General features: G+C 35.6%; 2 protein-coding genes and 1 long non-coding RNA gene across 3 annotated transcripts; 2 read left to right on the top strand and 1 right to left on the bottom strand.

The window, feature by feature from the left end:
* Positions 1-1430: 1430 nt before the first annotated feature.
* LOC148691479 (uncharacterized) lies at positions 1431-4044 on the bottom strand. Its single transcript, XM_088683664.1, has 6 exons — positions 3539-4044; positions 2984-3065; positions 2514-2580; positions 2242-2406; positions 1977-2037; positions 1431-1777 (listed from the first exon to the last, which is right to left on the bottom strand). The coding sequence occupies exons 1-6, from the start codon at positions 3777-3779 to the stop codon at positions 1608-1610; spliced, it is 786 nt and encodes a 261-aa protein (XP_088539790.1). The 5' UTR covers positions 3780-4044; the 3' UTR covers positions 1431-1607.
* A 683-nt stretch (positions 4045-4727) lies between these two features.
* On the top strand, positions 4728-5439 carry LOC137712035 (uncharacterized). The gene has a single exon (XM_068451182.2). It carries the CDS (start codon positions 4837-4839, stop codon positions 5299-5301), a length of 465 nt encoding a protein of 154 aa, XP_068307283.2. The 5' UTR covers positions 4728-4836; the 3' UTR covers positions 5302-5439.
* A 354-nt stretch (positions 5440-5793) lies between these two features.
* LOC148691478 (uncharacterized) lies at positions 5794-7145 on the top strand. Its single transcript, XR_015955536.1, has 3 exons — positions 5794-6127; positions 6209-6332; positions 7077-7145. It is a non-coding gene; the product is annotated as an uncharacterized LOC148691478 (long non-coding RNA).
* The last annotated feature ends 10938 nt before the right edge of the window (positions 7146-18083 follow it).

Genomic DNA, 18083 nt, shown 5'->3' with positions numbered 1-18083 from the left:
GGATTGTTAATCACTATGCTTTAAACTATCTATTTGTCTTAGTAATTCGCGACCATTAGAATATTTAGAAAAGTAATTTGATGTAATTTTGGCGGAGGGTTGTCCCTAAAATTGACTAACGCTTTTTGTGGTTAATATGTGTAACCTCTTAGGATGGACGACATGTTTTAAGGGTTATATGGTTTTTCAAAGGGTTTTCAAAAAACTTATTGAGTCTTGCATGTCCACATTCGATCTGGACACTATAGACGGGTTGCATGTTATATATACATTCTATGTTGGAGGTTCTAAGTAGGATATACTCTAGGAAAACCTAACCTTCAAAATATGCATATATGGTTAGTAAGTAATTTAGAAGAGCTACATAGGATTGTTAGGGTGACGGCGGAACCCTAATACTTTCTCACTTTGAATTCTAAAAATTGTTTCCTTTATCTTCTTTAAAGTTGTCGTTTTTAAGTAATATTTTTAATTAAATTCGTTTTTCTTAATTTAGGTCATTAAATCACCTCTTCCAAAAACTTTTTTTTAATTAATTAGTTGAGAATGGATTTCACTTTGATCTCTTTAAATTAATCCTTGTGAAGAACGACCTTACTTGAGCCAATTATACTACAAGAACTTTGTTTTTCTTGCAAGTATTTTAGGTGTTTTTAACCCTTTTGTGCAGGTGGTAAAAATCCTATCAGCAAGTACATGTATTTTTATTTTATCTTTTGTTTTTACTGCCAATTTTTTCACATTTACTTTTTATTGGGTTGGAGAATTTTTTTATTTTAATATTGATCAATTTTTTTCTTCAAATAAAAATAAAATAATAGTTTCCAAAAAAAAAAAAAAAACTAAAATAATAAGCACGAAAGCTAGGGCCTAGAATTTAAAAATCTAAGTGGTGGTGAAGAAATATCTCAAAAAGTACGTGTTTGTATAAAGATTTAAATTATTTTATTTATTGCGGATGATATAATTATAGAATCTCAACTCTTTCAATAACCACACATATTTCGTGTTATAATAAAATCTCAACTATCTTTGTCATAAAATAACCTAATTTTGAAATTCTAGACTTGGCTCGGCCAATTCCCTGCTCTAGGAGGGATAGATCGAAAAGCACTCCCACAACTACAAAAAATGTCTTTCTTGCCAATTCTTTAATATACTCTTTCGACACATCTTTAGAGAAGCTAACTTTGTAACTAGTGCGTCGTTTCCATTCAAAAACCCAAAAACTAGGTTCGTAATCTGCTTGTGCCACGCCCATACTGCTTGCAATGGCTACATTCTTCTCTAAAAGTCGCCATTCGTTGTAATTTCTTAATTTATTTATTCTGAAATTTAAAAAGAGATATATCCCTTCGATCGGAGTTGTTAATATAAATTGGCGATTTTGTACGAAATACATTTATGACTTAGAAATAACTTGAACAAAATTATCAAAGAAAGATTCCGTCACGATCCAACAGAAAGTATTGCAACAAGAGTAACAGCTAGACAAACACAGAAAGAACCAGAAGACAACATGTTCAGTTGAGGTGCTGCAAACAAAAAGCATATGTTGAAATTTAAAGTTGATAACAGTTCATGTTAAAGCATGAAAGCCGAGTCTCTCAACGCTTGTACATCTTTCCGAGTCTACGAAGAACATTCGAGTAGAATTTCCAATCCGGATGAGTAGGTGAAATTGCAGGCATTCCAAAAGGGTTTCCCTTCACATAAATTTGCACATCTTTTGCATCTGCAAGGCCATCCAAATACTTCCCAAGTTCTCCCTTTGGATCTATTTCCAACAGTTCAAGAAAAAAGAAAAATCGGCTTTTGGGTTAGGCAAGTGGTAGAATTTCAAATGTTAATTCTCAAGGGAGACGATATCCGAACATGCAAGTTCATTGTGTGCTAAAAATATACAGTGTAGGAGGTGAAAATGAGCATGCGGTAATCATTTCCAAAATAATAAATGTATCAAATTCTCGCCATACCTAATTCTTTGTCGTTGTCATTCCCAGCATCATATGACTCCAAGAAGATACCTGTGTTAGGCTGTGATATGAAATAAAGAAAGCAACTTTAGAATGATCAAGGATAGCCATTGTCGCACTCTCGTTTTCCCCTTCTGCACTCCTTCCATTTCAGTCATTTTATTCTCCTTCAAAATTCAATCCGAACCCTTGGAAAAAATGGAGTGCCATGGGAGAAAACGGGAATCTGAAAAAAAGGAGGAAGACAGAGTTGTGATGACCATACAGGATTCAATAGAGCCTTGTAAGGTTTGTCATCAATGGAAAGTGTATCAGATTCTGAATATTTCCCACTAAAATAGCCCCACACTCTGTCCAGTTCTTTGAAAAATAGAGGCTTGTTTTTATTCTCCAGCGACTTCAACCCGGAGTCAGTACATTCATGTTGATCCTATTGAAGAAATACATATCAGTAAATCTTGTCACCAAACATTTAACTATATATATCCCAATAATATACGTATGTGTGTATAGCTTTATATATCTTACAGTTCTTACCCAAACAAATGACAGTCGTCTTCTCAGCTTTCCCATTACACAATCCAAAACACCATCCACATTTTTTCTGTTAATCAGTCATTCATAGCACAATAAACAAAGTGAATAGTTAGTATATAACAAATGAATCATGATGAAACAGAAGTATAACTAGACATGATAATTGATAGACAAGAACATTAATAGCATGTTTACTTACCAAAAACAAGAACCAAGACTAAATAATATCATGCTAATTCCTAACTTCTTCATGTTTACAGTCAAACGAAAAAGAACTAAAAAAATAATATGTGGAATTCATCTAAAAATCAGGAATTAAATACTTTCGGTGCCAAAAATTGGATCAACTAGACAAAAATTGATTCAGTTCGCCAGTCTAAGTTACCCTACTATAAGTTCCAAGAGTCATAATTGATAGTAAACATGCCATAAAAGTTAATTAGAATCTAGAACATTGTGTGTGCACTTACTCTTGGGCAGAACTCCATATTCCAACTTCAAATCTTTCAAGGCAAAATTGCATGAATTCCTCACAAAATGGTCTCTTAAAAACTGCAACGTCAAAGAAGAGAGTGGTCAAACCCAAAACGAATGTACATTGTAAATTGCGAATGTAACATGGAGTATTCGAAGTATTGTTTTTTATTTGATGTTTTTTAGTACAAGCGATATTACTATTAGAATTCACACTAAGAGAATGACAATTTGAACTCGGCAGACATCATGCAACAAGCTCTAGCAGACAAGAGAAACTTATAGTTATCCATGTGTCGTTGGTAAACCTAATATTAGGTAGACAAACTTTTTAAACTACATTTACAAATCATGTGATGTATCAACAATAAAAAAATATGCATGTTAGTAGATCTTCAGATGTCCTCCTACAAGAAATTCCACTCTCCTCTGTCTAATAACACTTAAATAATAATCCAACCATCATCAACCACCTTAGGTTTACAAAATATAATTTAAATTACCTTTAAATGCTATGAACAACACTCTAATTCAAAGATTGTGGTACGTACCCAGATAGCTTCCATATGTGCCATCAGGAGTACGATTGCTCGGAATTTCTGTCTTGGTGTGGATGGAAACTCTGTGGACTATCAACCCATTGAGGCTAAAGATTACAAGCTTCTTCCTTGATCCTATGTTTAGCTTCTCCAGAGAAAGGCCGCAATCGCTTCCGGTGTCTTCGTTGCCATCATCGTCGCCGTCATCGCTGTCATATTGATGCTTGTTTTTACAGATCTTTTCATCAGCCATTGTGCAAAGCAATGATGTAACAAGTAGCAATTTTGCCGAGTAACATATGGTGTCGTCGGTTTATATAGGAAGAAGAGACTGCTGGCTTTTCATCTTCTGTAAATGTTTGTCGGTCAATTTATAGAGGAAGAAGAAACTGTTGGCTTTTCATCTTCTGTATATGTTTATCGAGTAAATGGTGGCAAAAACCAAATCAAAATGTTTGTCAGTCAATTTATGGAGGAAGAAGAGACTGTTGGCTTTCCATCTTCTGTATATTTTTATCGAGTAAATGGTGGCAAAAACCAAAGAGTCAATAGATCGAGTAAATGGTGGCAAAAACCAAAGAGTCAATAGAAAAATGGTCTTGCAAATGGCTTTGGATACCTTAGTCGAGTAGAAAGACGAGAATGACTTGAAAAATGCCACTCATTTTTTGTGACGTGGCATATTTGACTAAAAAATTAATCGTGATCTAATGATATTACTATTTATTTATAAAAAGAGCCTCTCAAGTCTTATTCATTTAAACGACGAGTTTAATACCTAATTGTAGTTACTGATCATCTCAGTCCAAATCTTCCAACTTTTAAAGTAGAACATTATTCCCATAACTAGTTAAAATCCTCCAACATTCAACAGTCTGGACTAGTTGTCCCTGCATCACTACTCACACAATTGTATCAACCAACAACTCCAATAGGATATCCACTTCTTTTAACCGACCCAAGAGTAAAGAGGCCCGAATTGCAGTTTTCTTTCTAGCCCATTATAACAACAAAGATTTCTAACAATTGGGCTTGTAAAGACAGAATTCATGCACCGTGGTCCAAAATTCTTCTTCAAATTTTGTGCAGAAGCTTCTCAAAGTTACCTCAAAAAGGACAATAATTCCTACAACAAAACGTGGAAGTCTCCCATACCTCCACAGGGCAGAAGGTTGTAGTAACAGCCCACCTTTCCAGCACCTTCGAGTACTCTCTCTCTCTCTCTCTTATATACACACCCAAGAGTGAAGACGGAGACCTGGGTTTTTGTTCACTGAGGCATACCATCAAAACTTGAAGAGCATAACAAAATGAAGCCAATCGACGACAAGAAAGACAAGGTGACGATCCGGGCGGTGACCCACGACGAGGAGGGCGGTAAGAGGGTGGAGAAGATGGAGCTCCCCACCCACAACATCGACAGCATCAAGTACGTGGAGAAGAAGCTCATAGACAAAGGCGTGCAGCGACTCGAACGCCACCCCAGAGACGGGACTGGGATCGGGAGGCGGCCGCCGAAGTCGGGCCACGGCGGCAAGTACACGTGGGAGGGACCTGGCGACGAGGTGGAAGTTGAGATGGACCCGGTCCCGCCGGCGATCGACGAGAGGGACCCGAACTACGTGGACGAGGAGACGGAGAAGAAGATTGTGAAGGGGGAGGACGCTGATGCGGCGGGGTTGGTTGTGGGGGAGGTGGAGGTGGCGAAGGCGGCGGAGGACAGGAAGGGGGTTGCTAGAGTTGAGGTGGTTAGTCCTCGTCACCTCAAGACTTAAGTTGCAGATCGTAACGGTGTACTAGAAGAGCTTACTAAAATTAAAATGTTGTGACCTGTCTTGTGTGTAATTATTTGGTTTTGCATGAAAAATTATGTATGCCTTCTTTTAATAAATATGCTTTAATTTTGTATTGAATTTTCTGATAACATTTGACTTTCTAAATTTTGGTACCTAATCTTGTGGGAGATCAAATCATGTGGGCTTATATAAAGCATGTACTGCGCCTTCGGGTTTGTGTTGCACATCCACCTCCAATTTTTGTTTTTTTTTTTTAAAGAAACGATCAATTAGTCGTAATGTAATTCAAATTTGTGTTTGACAAAACTTTAAATTTAAGATTGCTCATGTGACAAACCGTTCTTAAATTTACGTTTTTATTTATTTTAATTGATGAAAATGTCTTAGAAGTGAGGGTGTTGACTTTCATTGACCAGATTATAGTGGGACTTACGAAATGTTCTTTTAGCGTATTTTTGAAGTATTCGATGATACGAATGCGTAGGTCCAAGCGAAATTAAATTTGGAGCTGGATGAAGGTTTTATGGAAGTACGAAGGTGAAGGTGAAGGGTATTTTCAAACGCTTATCCTTTCTCTCTTCTAACTCTCTCATCCCTCACCTTCCAACTTTCAAACTCTCTACCCACTCTGTACAAACCATGCCGAGGACCACCCAACATGATCATCATCTTTGTTGGCTCTCCCTCAGACCACCTGAACCATCAATCTCGCGGAAGACCACCTCCTTCGTACCCAATTACTTAGGACACCCAAATGGAACTACACAGTGACTTTCATCACTGTTCATTCATCTCTCTGACCATGGTGAGCTTCGAGACTCCTCAAACTTTTCTTTGTTATAGCTTGATCTATTCATATTTAACCTTAAGTGTCGCCTTGGTGAAGCTGGGAACACAGGAACATCGGAGATTATTTTCCAGATTTTTTTGGAAGGAACCAACCGTGGTCGTTGGACCACTTTCAGATCCCTTTTCCGACCGTCTACGACCTCTATTGAGCTATGATTTTGGTATGATCCTGTTTCCCTCATTACTAACTTTAAATACATAGGTAGAACACTAAAAATGGTTAAGTATCGAACTAGAAATTAGCTCTGGAAGTTGGGATGAAATTTCCCAGATTCTAGAAAACTTGGACCCGTGGTCATTTGGCCACTTTCAGGCCATTGTTCCGGCCAACACCGATCTTAGCTCGGCTCCATCTTGGTATTATTTTGTTTCCTACATTTCTAGCTTCATGTGGGTTTTTGTAGCACTGATTTTGGGTGAGAATCGAGCTCGAAATGAGCTCTGGAAGTCGTTCGTTTCAACCTGCAAAATGCAGGTTTTCGTGAGTAAGAAGAAAAAAAAAAATAAATAAATAAATCCAAACCCGGGGTCGTTATAGGACTTGACGATCCGACCGTTGGATCGTTACCAAATTTTAATACATTATAGTACGTAATATTTGAGGATCATAGGAACTTACAGGTCGGAAATCCGATGTACGGATCTTTCCGAATTAAATTTGTAAGTTTGTAAAATAAAACATTAACCGTCACTTGAATTTGTAATTGGCGGAGATCCGACTGTCGGATCATAGTAAGATTTTAGGGTTATGGAGGGTTATGGACCCTACCGTTGACCTTTGATCGACGGTTGATTTTTAGTCAATGGGTCTCAAATCATTCTAGAACGTCCTTGGGAATGTATTTTATGTAAATTACGTGTTCTTTTGATAAGATTTCTAAGACATGATTTGATAATTGTTCTAGGCGTTGATCGTTCGTGACGCCTCGATGTGTGTGCTAGGAAGTTGTAGTGCGAAATCCAGGTGAGTGGGCTTTTGGTTATATATATATATATATATATATATATATATATATATATATATATAGACATGTATATATGCTTTACATTTTTCCCAGAAATTGTTTTAAATGGATCTACATTTTAAATGCCATGTCAAATACATAACATTTTAATTTATAGTATAGATATGCATAATGTTGCATGACGCTACAGATGCTCAGGTAAGTTTCAGGTGAGTAGATGTTGATGATAGAGATTGCAGTGTATATGATTGTGATTAGATACATTTAGTACTCATTATCCTGCCCTCCGATGTTAGTGCTCTGCTCGAGGCCAGTGCCTAGCCTTCACGTGATCGTTCACCTCCCACACCACACGCTCACCTTGGATCCAAGGTAGGTGCCAACCTATTGTACATACCACATTAGGTGGTTCCGACTAGTAGGTGATTTGCGATACTTCGCACAACTTTCACGTGATTGTAGCACTTGAGCGTACTTATTTACACCCAGCCTGTCGTACATACCATATTAGGTGGTTCCGACTCGTGTGCAGGAATAGATTTATAAGCTATCGATTCAGCTGTACAGGTCACGTTAGATGACTCTGGCTGACATATCATTTTACATTGAGTCATTTCACCTAGCTTACATATATATTACTGAGATACTCGACGTAGCATATACTTGGTTTTCACTGCTCTCGAGCATGATTTTTATATACGTACGTATTGTTATTTTCTGGGAAATTATACAGGTTTTACGGTGATGGGTTATTATGTTTAGAAAGAGAAATGTGTTTTCAAAAGCTTTATATTTTCCCACTCACATTTTCTGGTTTTTGCCCCTCCAAGCTTTAATTGCTGAGCGGTTGTATCGATAAGGATTCTTGGCGAATCTCAACGTAGGTGGCTACCTCTGAGAGTATAATCCTTATACATTATATTGTACTTTACTTATGCTCTGACGTCACGTGTGAGATGGGTTCATTCCCGCTCACTAGCGCAATTTGTATTTAGGCACATTCAGGTTTTAAATTTATTCACATTTTCCATATCACTACACTTTATGGCTTCGTCATCTTCCAGGTGTCGGCCAACACAACCTAATTCGGAGTCCTAGTGGACATTCTGGATCAGGGTGTGTCAGCTCACATACAAGTGAAGAAGAATATTATTAAATGTAGTATTAAGTGGAAAACTTAAAACTTAAAAAATGCTGCTTTGGGCCTGTAAACAACGAAATTCGGCCTAAAGCACCCATATGTTTCAAAGCACGGGCAAAGCAACGGGTCTTTATACAGATCATGTGGACATTAGAATTCATGCTCAAGCCTCTTTGTTGATTTTATGCTTGTCTAGCTGCCCTTCTTTTAGGTCTAGGAAATGAGTTGTGTTTGTTTAGTTTGTGTCATTTTTGTGTCATAATTGTTATCGTAACAGGTTTAACGTGTTTTTAATATGTGACCCAATAAGGACCCTATTCAACGGGTCGTGTGAAAAATTATCATGCTTGATGTTTAAATCTGACAAATGATATCTTATTCGGCTCTTAACTTGTGACACAATAGCAACCCAACACGTTAATAGATTCTTAATGGGTTACTCGATAAGGACCCGACTCCTTATTAGGTTGACCCGAAATTTGTTATTTTCATGTCATTTATTGTTGAGTTAACGAGTCATGTAAAAAATTGTCCAACCAATCTCCTCCCCTCCTATTGCCCTCGCCTCACCTTCTCTCCTCTCTCCTCACTTTCTTCTTTCTCTCTATAAAAAAAGGTCAATACAAAATGTTGACGTGATTTAATTGTGGCAGTTCAAATAAGTGGAGATCGAAGAAAAGAAAAGAAAATTTTGAAGAAGAGAGAATCATACTCTATAACAAAGATCATGTTCAATAGCTAAGGCCTTAATCAAATGAAGCGATCTTCTAGTATTTAATTGATAAAACCCAAATGGTGACCCAGCTCATCACATCACTCCCATGCAACAGTTTCGTGGTGAAGCATTAACTTGTCCAACATGGAAGTTCAAGAGTGATGCCACACTTTTTTTTTTTTTTAAAATAATTATTATCGTTAAAAAGAATAAAAAGTTCGAAATTATTACAATAATTAAAAAGAAAGAGTTTCTAACTCGAGACTCATTTACTAAAATATTGAACCATATGCAAAAAATAGGCTAATTGATGCAACTCTATAGTCTTTTTTACATCATTTTCCATATTCTAAACTTATGGATTATTTCACCCCAAAAAAATCTTATGGAGTAAGTGTTTTGACTCATCATCGTCTCAGCATTTTGTTTTCGTGATATCTGGACTTCCTATATGAAGCTAACATTAGTCATTGACCACCTTGTTCAAAACACCAAATTTCGTTGAAAATCCAAATTTATTGGCAAGTTTATTTGAAAGTGTTTTTCTAATCTTGAATTTTTGTGAATTTCAATTAAACAAGTACAAGATTTTTACGAAACATCGATGTATAGCATGCATTGTTTTTTATGCGGTGCAGTTTCACTTGTTAAATTTTTTGGAATTCTGCAATAAATACCTAGGTGTTAAATACAGCAATGCACGTTATATTGTTGTGCTCTTGAATTTTCAAGTAGTATAAGGATTTTTTTAACCGCTCGAGTGACACGTGTTAGAGATGCTGTGGATCTCTCACCAGAATTGTCCAATCATTTGAATTTATTATTTGAAGATAAAGAAAGCCATATGCAAGGTTTTATTCCAGAGAAGAACAAAATGGATGACAGCACAAGGAGTCTTAAGTTAAAGAGAGAATGATTTGATGGCTGGTTGCTGAAACGAATCATGTCTCTGGCTCTCTGCATATCTGAAGCAAAAGGGGCGTTCCAACCTTTTTAATGATAATTGACAAACTAACAATTACGTTAAGTTTGTTAATTATGTGTTTGTATTCGTTTGTCGCCAATTCAATTTTTAATCATACGACAAAGTATTGTTGTTTTTTAAACAATATGATAAAATTGGTGGAGAATGAACGGACTTGGGGTATGTAGGTATAATGGTCCTCACTTGGAACTAATCTTGGGGAAGAGTACGTGTCTCGCACGTGAATATTGCCGAATAACTAATCTTGCCTAATATTTCTCTATTAAAAAAAAAAAAAAAAAAAAAGGTATAATATGTTATGCTATGAAACTGGCAATTTAGATATGATCAAGGGCAAATCCAATTTGGAATTAGGTGGATTAGCTGACCCCACAAGCTTATAAATCCTCCACACGAGAGCTGGGTGCTGGTCTTTGAAAATATAGGATGCTCTTGAAATTTGCCTTCCAACTGCTCGACGAATTGCTTATGCAGGCACTGGACAGGGTAGTGGTTAGCCTTATACCTTGTATGCGTTATTATGGGCATTTTTCGATAGGCTCACTCGACATATGTTGTCATCTGTTGACATACTCGCTCAAAAGTTGTTGGCATCTATCAACAGGAGTGCAATATAATTTAGCAAATAACATCAGATCTACCAAGACTCGATGACATGCCAATTAACATGCTATTCCATTCAAAAAAAATCCGCGTAGCGCACACTATTCATATTGACGCCCGAAATGATAATTCCTGGATCCGTTATTAGATATAATACGGGGAAGTTTTTTCAAGAATGTGCGTGTCGAATGATTTGTATTAAGCAATGGGATCTATTTCCCTTTATCTCCTAATATGGCAGAAATGATTAGCATGCATTCCATTCGTCAATGGAGTCTCAGCTGGCTTGGAAATGATCTTTGAAATGATTAGCCATAAAAATGTAAAAAAAAGTTGTTAAAGGGATCCAAAGTGAAGATCGCAAATTTAATCAACTCAAAAAGTTATCACAAATTTAATATTTTAAGCCACCATCCTCTTCGGCCAATTTCTTATGGTTAATCATCTAGATTGAAGCTCACTATTTAGAATCTATAAGAGAAATGAATTGCGTACTCAATTTCTACCCTTCACATCGTTATTTATTTATGATATTTGGATAGAATATATAAGTTACAGGTGTCTAACATATTCATACCTAACGATTTTCCACAAAATGGTGACGAAAGGGATAACTTGTACAAATCTTTACATTTTCCAAATTAGAAGACAAAAATTACAAAGAGTAGAAAAATTGTTTGTTGAAATTATTTCTTTAATGAAACGGAAAGTCAAAATGCAACTTAAATAACAAGTTTTGTACAAGAAAAAAAAATATGAAATTTGCTACAAGTGGTGGATTACTCTGTTGGTTAGAGTTTTCCTCTTCAAGACTTCAACCCACTAGTTACCAGGTTCAAACCTTCTCCCTCTCCTTACTGTAGAATTTTGCTTGTAAATGTACGCATTTAGGTTACTTAATTTCAAAGTTCAACAATTTTCTTAATGTCATACAAAACAAGAAATTAGCCATGAAAAAGATAAAACTTAACTTGTTGAGATTGCTACATGTTGTGCACTAGCTTCAAGTTTTTCACAAAGTTTGTTGTGATTAAGAGGAAAAACTAAGAATCGAATCATTGACCTAACCTAATCCCTTCTCAACATTTAGCCTAACTCCAAGGCAAATTATTTATAATTTCATTTTAGGCCAAAATACAAATTTTAAAAGTCCGAACACTGATTTTTTTTTTTTTTTTTGCCTTTCGTTTATTCTCACTTTTTTCTATTTATACAATACGGTGAAAGGGACTTATGAACACACTTTCCGGGTCAAATTCAAAATGGGTGTGAGATGAGTGGAATATGGTAAGGTGTCTAGTTCAACAAAGACATATTCCACATTAGATAACATGGAGTGAACAACATCAAAGAGAATTATACAAGAAGTTTGTTAAAACATGGTAGATGGTATATCATTTCTATAATATTCCATATGGGCTTCAAGCCCACCAAAAAGTTCTCAGACCCCAAAAAAAAAGAAAATATAAAATAATTAAAGAATAAATAATACGTGACTAAAATGTACCATTTTTTGACAAAATGTTTTTGGGCTTTATAAGCACTTGAAGTGCTTCATGCAAGAAACGTCTGTTATGTGCTGATTTTAGTTATGTGTTTATTCTGGAAAGCACTTCAAGTATTTTGTTAGGATTTACTTGTATTTTCACTAAATATTAGTTTAAAAAACATTTTTACCAAAAACACATTTAACCATTTTAAAAGTCCAAACGAGCTATATGTCTATTTGAAAAGAAAAAAAGTTAAGTGCACTAACCACAATAAAAAAAAAAGGGTAGTGCTATCCAACACCCACTTCTACCACCTACACACCTCTCTTAATTTCCAACAGTCATGAATTGGAAGAAGATTAATGGCAAAAACTTAACAAGCATGTGTGTGAAGTGAAAATAAGTGTGTAAATAGCACTATCTTAAAAAAATATGTACAAAACATAGCAAAATCAAATACTTCACTTGATTGGTTTTCCTTTAGAGTAATGCTAAGTATACTAACTTTTTATTTATTTATTTATTTCCAAAATAAAAGTAAATAAATAAAAAAAGAAAGAAACAGGTTAATCATGTGATGCGTCTTCAATAATAAATAAACATGTTAATCAACACTTAAGTAATACTCCAATAATCAACATCCATGCCATATGGTTTATAAAATTTAGTCTAAATAGTTGGTCAGACATTGCCCCTTGATTTAAAAACAATTATTAAAAGAAATCTTAACTAGTTTTTGGTATCATCTCCTCTAAATTAAGAAAAATATCAATAGTTTTCGTTTATATAATTGACATAATAAATCTAGACACACATAGTTAATTACATTATTGATTATTTTTCTAATACGGATGAACTCACTGCAGACTGAAATGTGAAAGGGGATCATTCCAAAATTGAAAAAATTTGTTCATTGGTGACATTAAAAATTTAAAATGCTAATGCAAATAATTGTAAATTGGATATGCTTTGAACAACATACTAGTTTTAGGTGATGAAAAAGATAGATAGGTGACTGTTAATTAAGAGTTTATTTTCAGAGAGATAACTATTAATTAATTGTAAATTGGACGCAAATTTTCACAGTCATACACAAATAAGGGTAAGTGGTAGTCGTTAGGTTTAGTGTTTGTGAACGGCGAGTTGTCATTTATTATTCAATTTGGTTTTTGAATTTCATATTCCTCCAAGTTTGTTACGTTCTCTGTCGTTTTTAAGGCCAATATCTCTACCTAAATTATGTACACTCTATTGGTGTACGTTGGTTCGATATAAATCTACGAAGACCGCAAAGAGTAGTCTCACATTAGTGTATGGTTGAATTAAGTGGTGAATACCTTTACCTCTAAATTTTTTGGTTGTAAAAAAATTTAAACAACATCAACCTTTTTAGGGTTGGGCATTTAAAAAAAAAATCGATTGAACTGCCTGAACTGCACCGATGGGTTGATTTAGTTTGGTTTTTTTTATTTTTTTTTTATTTTAATTTTCGATCATTAAATCGAATCGCATTGATCTTAATCAGTTTGGCAAGCGATTTTCCAAATTATTCGAATGTGGTTAACCGAACTGACCCACATATACTTATTTTATTTTTATAACCATAATTAATACGTGTGTAGTAATATAAATAAATAGTTATTTATGAGTTACTCTGTATCCACCACATAAAAATAAAACATAATTAGCTTAAGAGTCCATTTTCCTTTCTTTCAAAAGGCAAACAGCAAAAAGAAAAGGTAACCTTTATGTGCCTATAAAAGCTGAGAGGAATGAAATTATGAAGGGAAAACAGGGCCACCATTTGGAGAAGGTAGTAGTTGCTCTTTGGTGCTCTCCTTGAGCTTCATCATTTGTGTTTTTCTTTGAGCAATCACTTATATTGGTGCTACGTTATGTAGCTTTTGGGAAAATAATTTGTTATGTATTTTTCGTCTTCACACAAACCGAAAACCGATCCAACCCAACCCTCCATTGTCGGTTTACCGGCTTTATCGGTTTTAGACCCAACTTTATCGGTTTCGGTTTGCAATTTTGGCCTAACCGAATAGGTCGGTTTGATTTCGATTTTGGCCCAAAACCGACACAAACCAACTCGCGCCCACCTTCTGCTTAGACGAATTCATAATTAGCTCATTATCAAAATGCCCAGATTGATAAATTGTTGTCTAGTTAATTATATCAAATTATACATGATTGTCAAATTATCAGAGCGACAGGCTAAAGTTCCATTTCCAACAATCTGATAGTATCCTCAACTTGTTAATTACCACATGTACAACCTGTCATGTATGAAGTTTTATCACAAAAGACCTCAGTATAAATTGGAGTGGGTGGAGATATTTAAATTTTTTTCTAATAAATACGATCAATGTGAAATATTTCAACAATAATAACCATACATCCAATGATTGTTATGTTTAATACAAAATATTTAAGCTTAGAAGTAGGGTTTTGAGATCAGTAAACAAAACAAAGACCATACTCTCAAACATAATCATCTTCTTTTTTTTTATTCTTTTTAATTTGTTTTTGTTCACCAAAAGGTTTTGCCACACGAGAACCTTCAACCTTCTGAGCTGTTCCTTCCATCGACACGGACAACGCCAACACCAACACCGATGCTTTTACATGATTTTTGGACCGACTACATTTCTTCCCTTTTTTGCTTCTTTTTACTTTTTATTTGCCTTTTTGTAAATGCCTCAATAGTCAATACTATTTCAAAAGGGATCCAGATCCTCTCCGGATTTATGGATCATGAGCCTAGGGATCAATTGATCCGACCCGTTAAAATTTGATCAAACGACTACAAACAGGTCGTCTCACTAAAAATTATAATAATTATAGCTGTTGGATCAAATTTCAACCGGCCGGATCAATTGATCTCTAGGCTCAAGATTTGGATCCTTTCAGAAGGACAAAGAAAAAAAAAAAAAAACAAATAACATAAAGAGAATTACACCTATCGTCTTTTGAGTAGTTGTAGTAATCGGTAGCAGATTTAGGATTCAAATATTGGGCGTTTTGGTGTTAAAGGTCAAGTTTTTAGATAGAAGCTGAGCGAAGCGCACAAAAAAATTCAGTTTATTCACTAAAACATTTCATTGAACACCTATTGGGCTTGTTGTCGTCAGCAAACCATATAATGCACATATCAACAAATATCAACATATGTCAAAGCAATCTGATAAGTGATATCGAGAGAATTCGTCGAGTGTTGTCAACGCAATATGTTGAGATATGCCTAGTAGGTTGTCACGCCCCAATCCCGTCCCGGATCGACACGCGACGTCACCAAATACTCGTATATCCAACATACTGATCTCCGGGATATGGCAAATCACAACTCGAGAGTCAAATCTCATAGTAATTTTTTGTATGCTTTATGGCTGCATCTAACCTCCTTGTTAGACTGCCTACGTACCCTCATTAGGGATCAAACCATTCGTAGTTCACCATTGCTATAACTCGACATATAACACAGTCTGTTTAAGCCAAAATGCATAACATTCCTCAATCAAACATTTGGACTTGACAAGCATGAATTATTCGATCCAAACTACATAACAACCCGCAAGACAATCAAGGTTTCTATTTCATCCATCATATAAATCATTATGTTTCAACATAAAATCGTTATTCATATCATGTAATATATCAACGAATCAATAAAGCACAATAGTATCCTCTAGTCGCATTGATCACAAATCTAATCATTTTAACAACAATCATATTCAACATCCTTCCACAATCATCTCAAGTAACCCATTCCAAGATATCAAGGAGGCACGATATTAACATTTAATTATGTTAATCAGTCAATCAGATCACATCTCAATGCTCATAATTAATAAAGGACTTATGTATAATTCCCTCCCTGGATTTCAAGTAATAACTTGATAATTCTAGTTTATATTCACAAGATTTATTGTGGATAATTCCCATTCACTTGAATCCAGGGTACAAGTCTAACTTATGGAAATGAGCAAGAGTAGGGATTCCGGACCACTCAACGAAATGCAAAACTATCAATCAGTTTCTCGCATGTAAAATTAGTGTCATCGATCACAATCTATAAACATCAAATATAGAATCATGCTTTATGAAATCATAATCAAGTCACTGACAACTTCAAATGAGTCACCCAGACATCCAACGACTTTTCTAATTCAAAGCACAAGATTCTCAAAATCGATCGTTCATATGTACATTAAAAACTAGGGCTCGAGGGATGCAGTTCGGCCAAAGCCTACATCTTCAATCTCAATCCAAACTCAATGAAACCCAAGGTGGATACAATCTCGGACCATCACTCAACGGAATCGGGGAGTAGGAGGGAACCAGACCATCTCTCCACGGAATCCGAGTGGATACGATTTCGGACCATCACTTAACGGAATCGCGGAGGGCCAACAACCATATATACAACGGCTCAAAGAAATAAGACAAGCACAAGTTACTTAATTTACAAAAGTTCAACCAAAGAAAATAAGGCACAAATACAAAATTTAGAACGAATCAACAAAACGGGAGATAAAACCATATCGAAGCAACAAATCCCCATCACCACGGGTTAACGGTCTACCACTAGTCCTCACATTTCATTACAACATGCCAAGCAAACCAATCAAACCATATTTCAATATATACATGTTAAATCTCATGTCATAAACTTAAATCAATGTCTCAGTATTGGAAATAACAATTCAATAGAAACATATTCATAAAACCAATTCATATCCACACCGGATCATAATTATGCAAACATGGGTAATTACCAATATCACATATATTAAAGTCACCCACATCTTATCATATCATACCATCTAAGCACATCAACCACCATTCAAATATGCAAGTCAAATCACATATCACAATCCTCATCAGTACATAAGCCAAATCATGTTTAATAAACATATGTCTATGACTAAATATATAAAATCACATTTCAATAGAAATCATATTCATAAGACCAATTCTTATTCACAATTGGTACCAATAAAAGAAATTAAGATAATAAACATATTTTATATATTCAAGTCGCTAACAAACCAATATAGGCCCACTAGATTTTCACTAGTAATACCCTAAGGTCTGTAAATCATATCTACAATAGCATACTAAAATTTGGTGTCAATTCAGAGGTAAGATCGTCAATTGTTAGAATATTCAAGTGGCGGATCTTATCGAAAATATACTCAACCAACAACATTTCATAAATCAAATGTTACATATCGAAAAATTCGACTTTTTCTAAAAATTCTCAAATTTCACAAGAATGAAGATCTCAACAAGTAGAGTAAACTTTATACCTGCGGCCACCCCAAACTGGCCACGAACCGCTGGAACCCTAAGGTGGGTGTTCTTTAATTCGACTTCCTTGGTGTCCCAACGCCCCTACAACTTGTTGGATCTTGTTCTTGGGTCCAAGGGGAGTTGACTAAGGGTGGTAGTGGGTGGTGAAACTCACCAGAATAGCGGAATCGCCGTCAAAGCTCCATGGGTCACCCGCACGGTTTTTACACGGTTTTGGACCTCAAAACCCTCAACTTGGGGTGGAAATGGAAGATGGGAGATGGTGGAAGAGGTTGCAGGTGATGGATAGTTGAATTTTACCTAAAAAAATGGTGGAAGTGGCCGGAAACCACTCCGGGTTGGCGCGGGTAAATGGGTTCACGGGAATGGAGGGAAAAAAAAAATCCTTTTTCCCCCATTGGTCCTTCCTTTCTTTTCCTCTTTCTAATTGATCCCCCTTTTCCACTTAAAATGGCCGGTCCTTTAATCCCAAAAAGTGTTTGGGCCTTTTTTACCCCTAAGTGGAAATTAAAATAATTTCCACAATCTATAGTTTCATAAATTCAAACTTCCGTAAAAATACCGTTATAACCCGGACTCGCAAACGGCTTTCGCCTATGCACTCGTGACTTCGAGACCTATTCGAAAACATTACTTGTGACCTCAAAAGGTCAACGAGTAAATAATAATTTTCCAAACTTCACTCTTCGTAACT

The sequence above is a fragment of the Pyrus communis genome, chromosome 14, assembly GCF_041283825.1.
Source record: "Pyrus communis isolate YQ-2024b chromosome 14, ASM4128382v1, whole genome shotgun sequence".
In the NCBI taxonomy this organism is placed as follows: Eukaryota; Viridiplantae; Streptophyta; class Magnoliopsida; order Rosales; family Rosaceae; genus Pyrus; species Pyrus communis.
The sequence above is the reverse complement of the archived record's forward strand: the minus strand, read 5'-3'. Positions and strand labels throughout refer to the sequence as shown.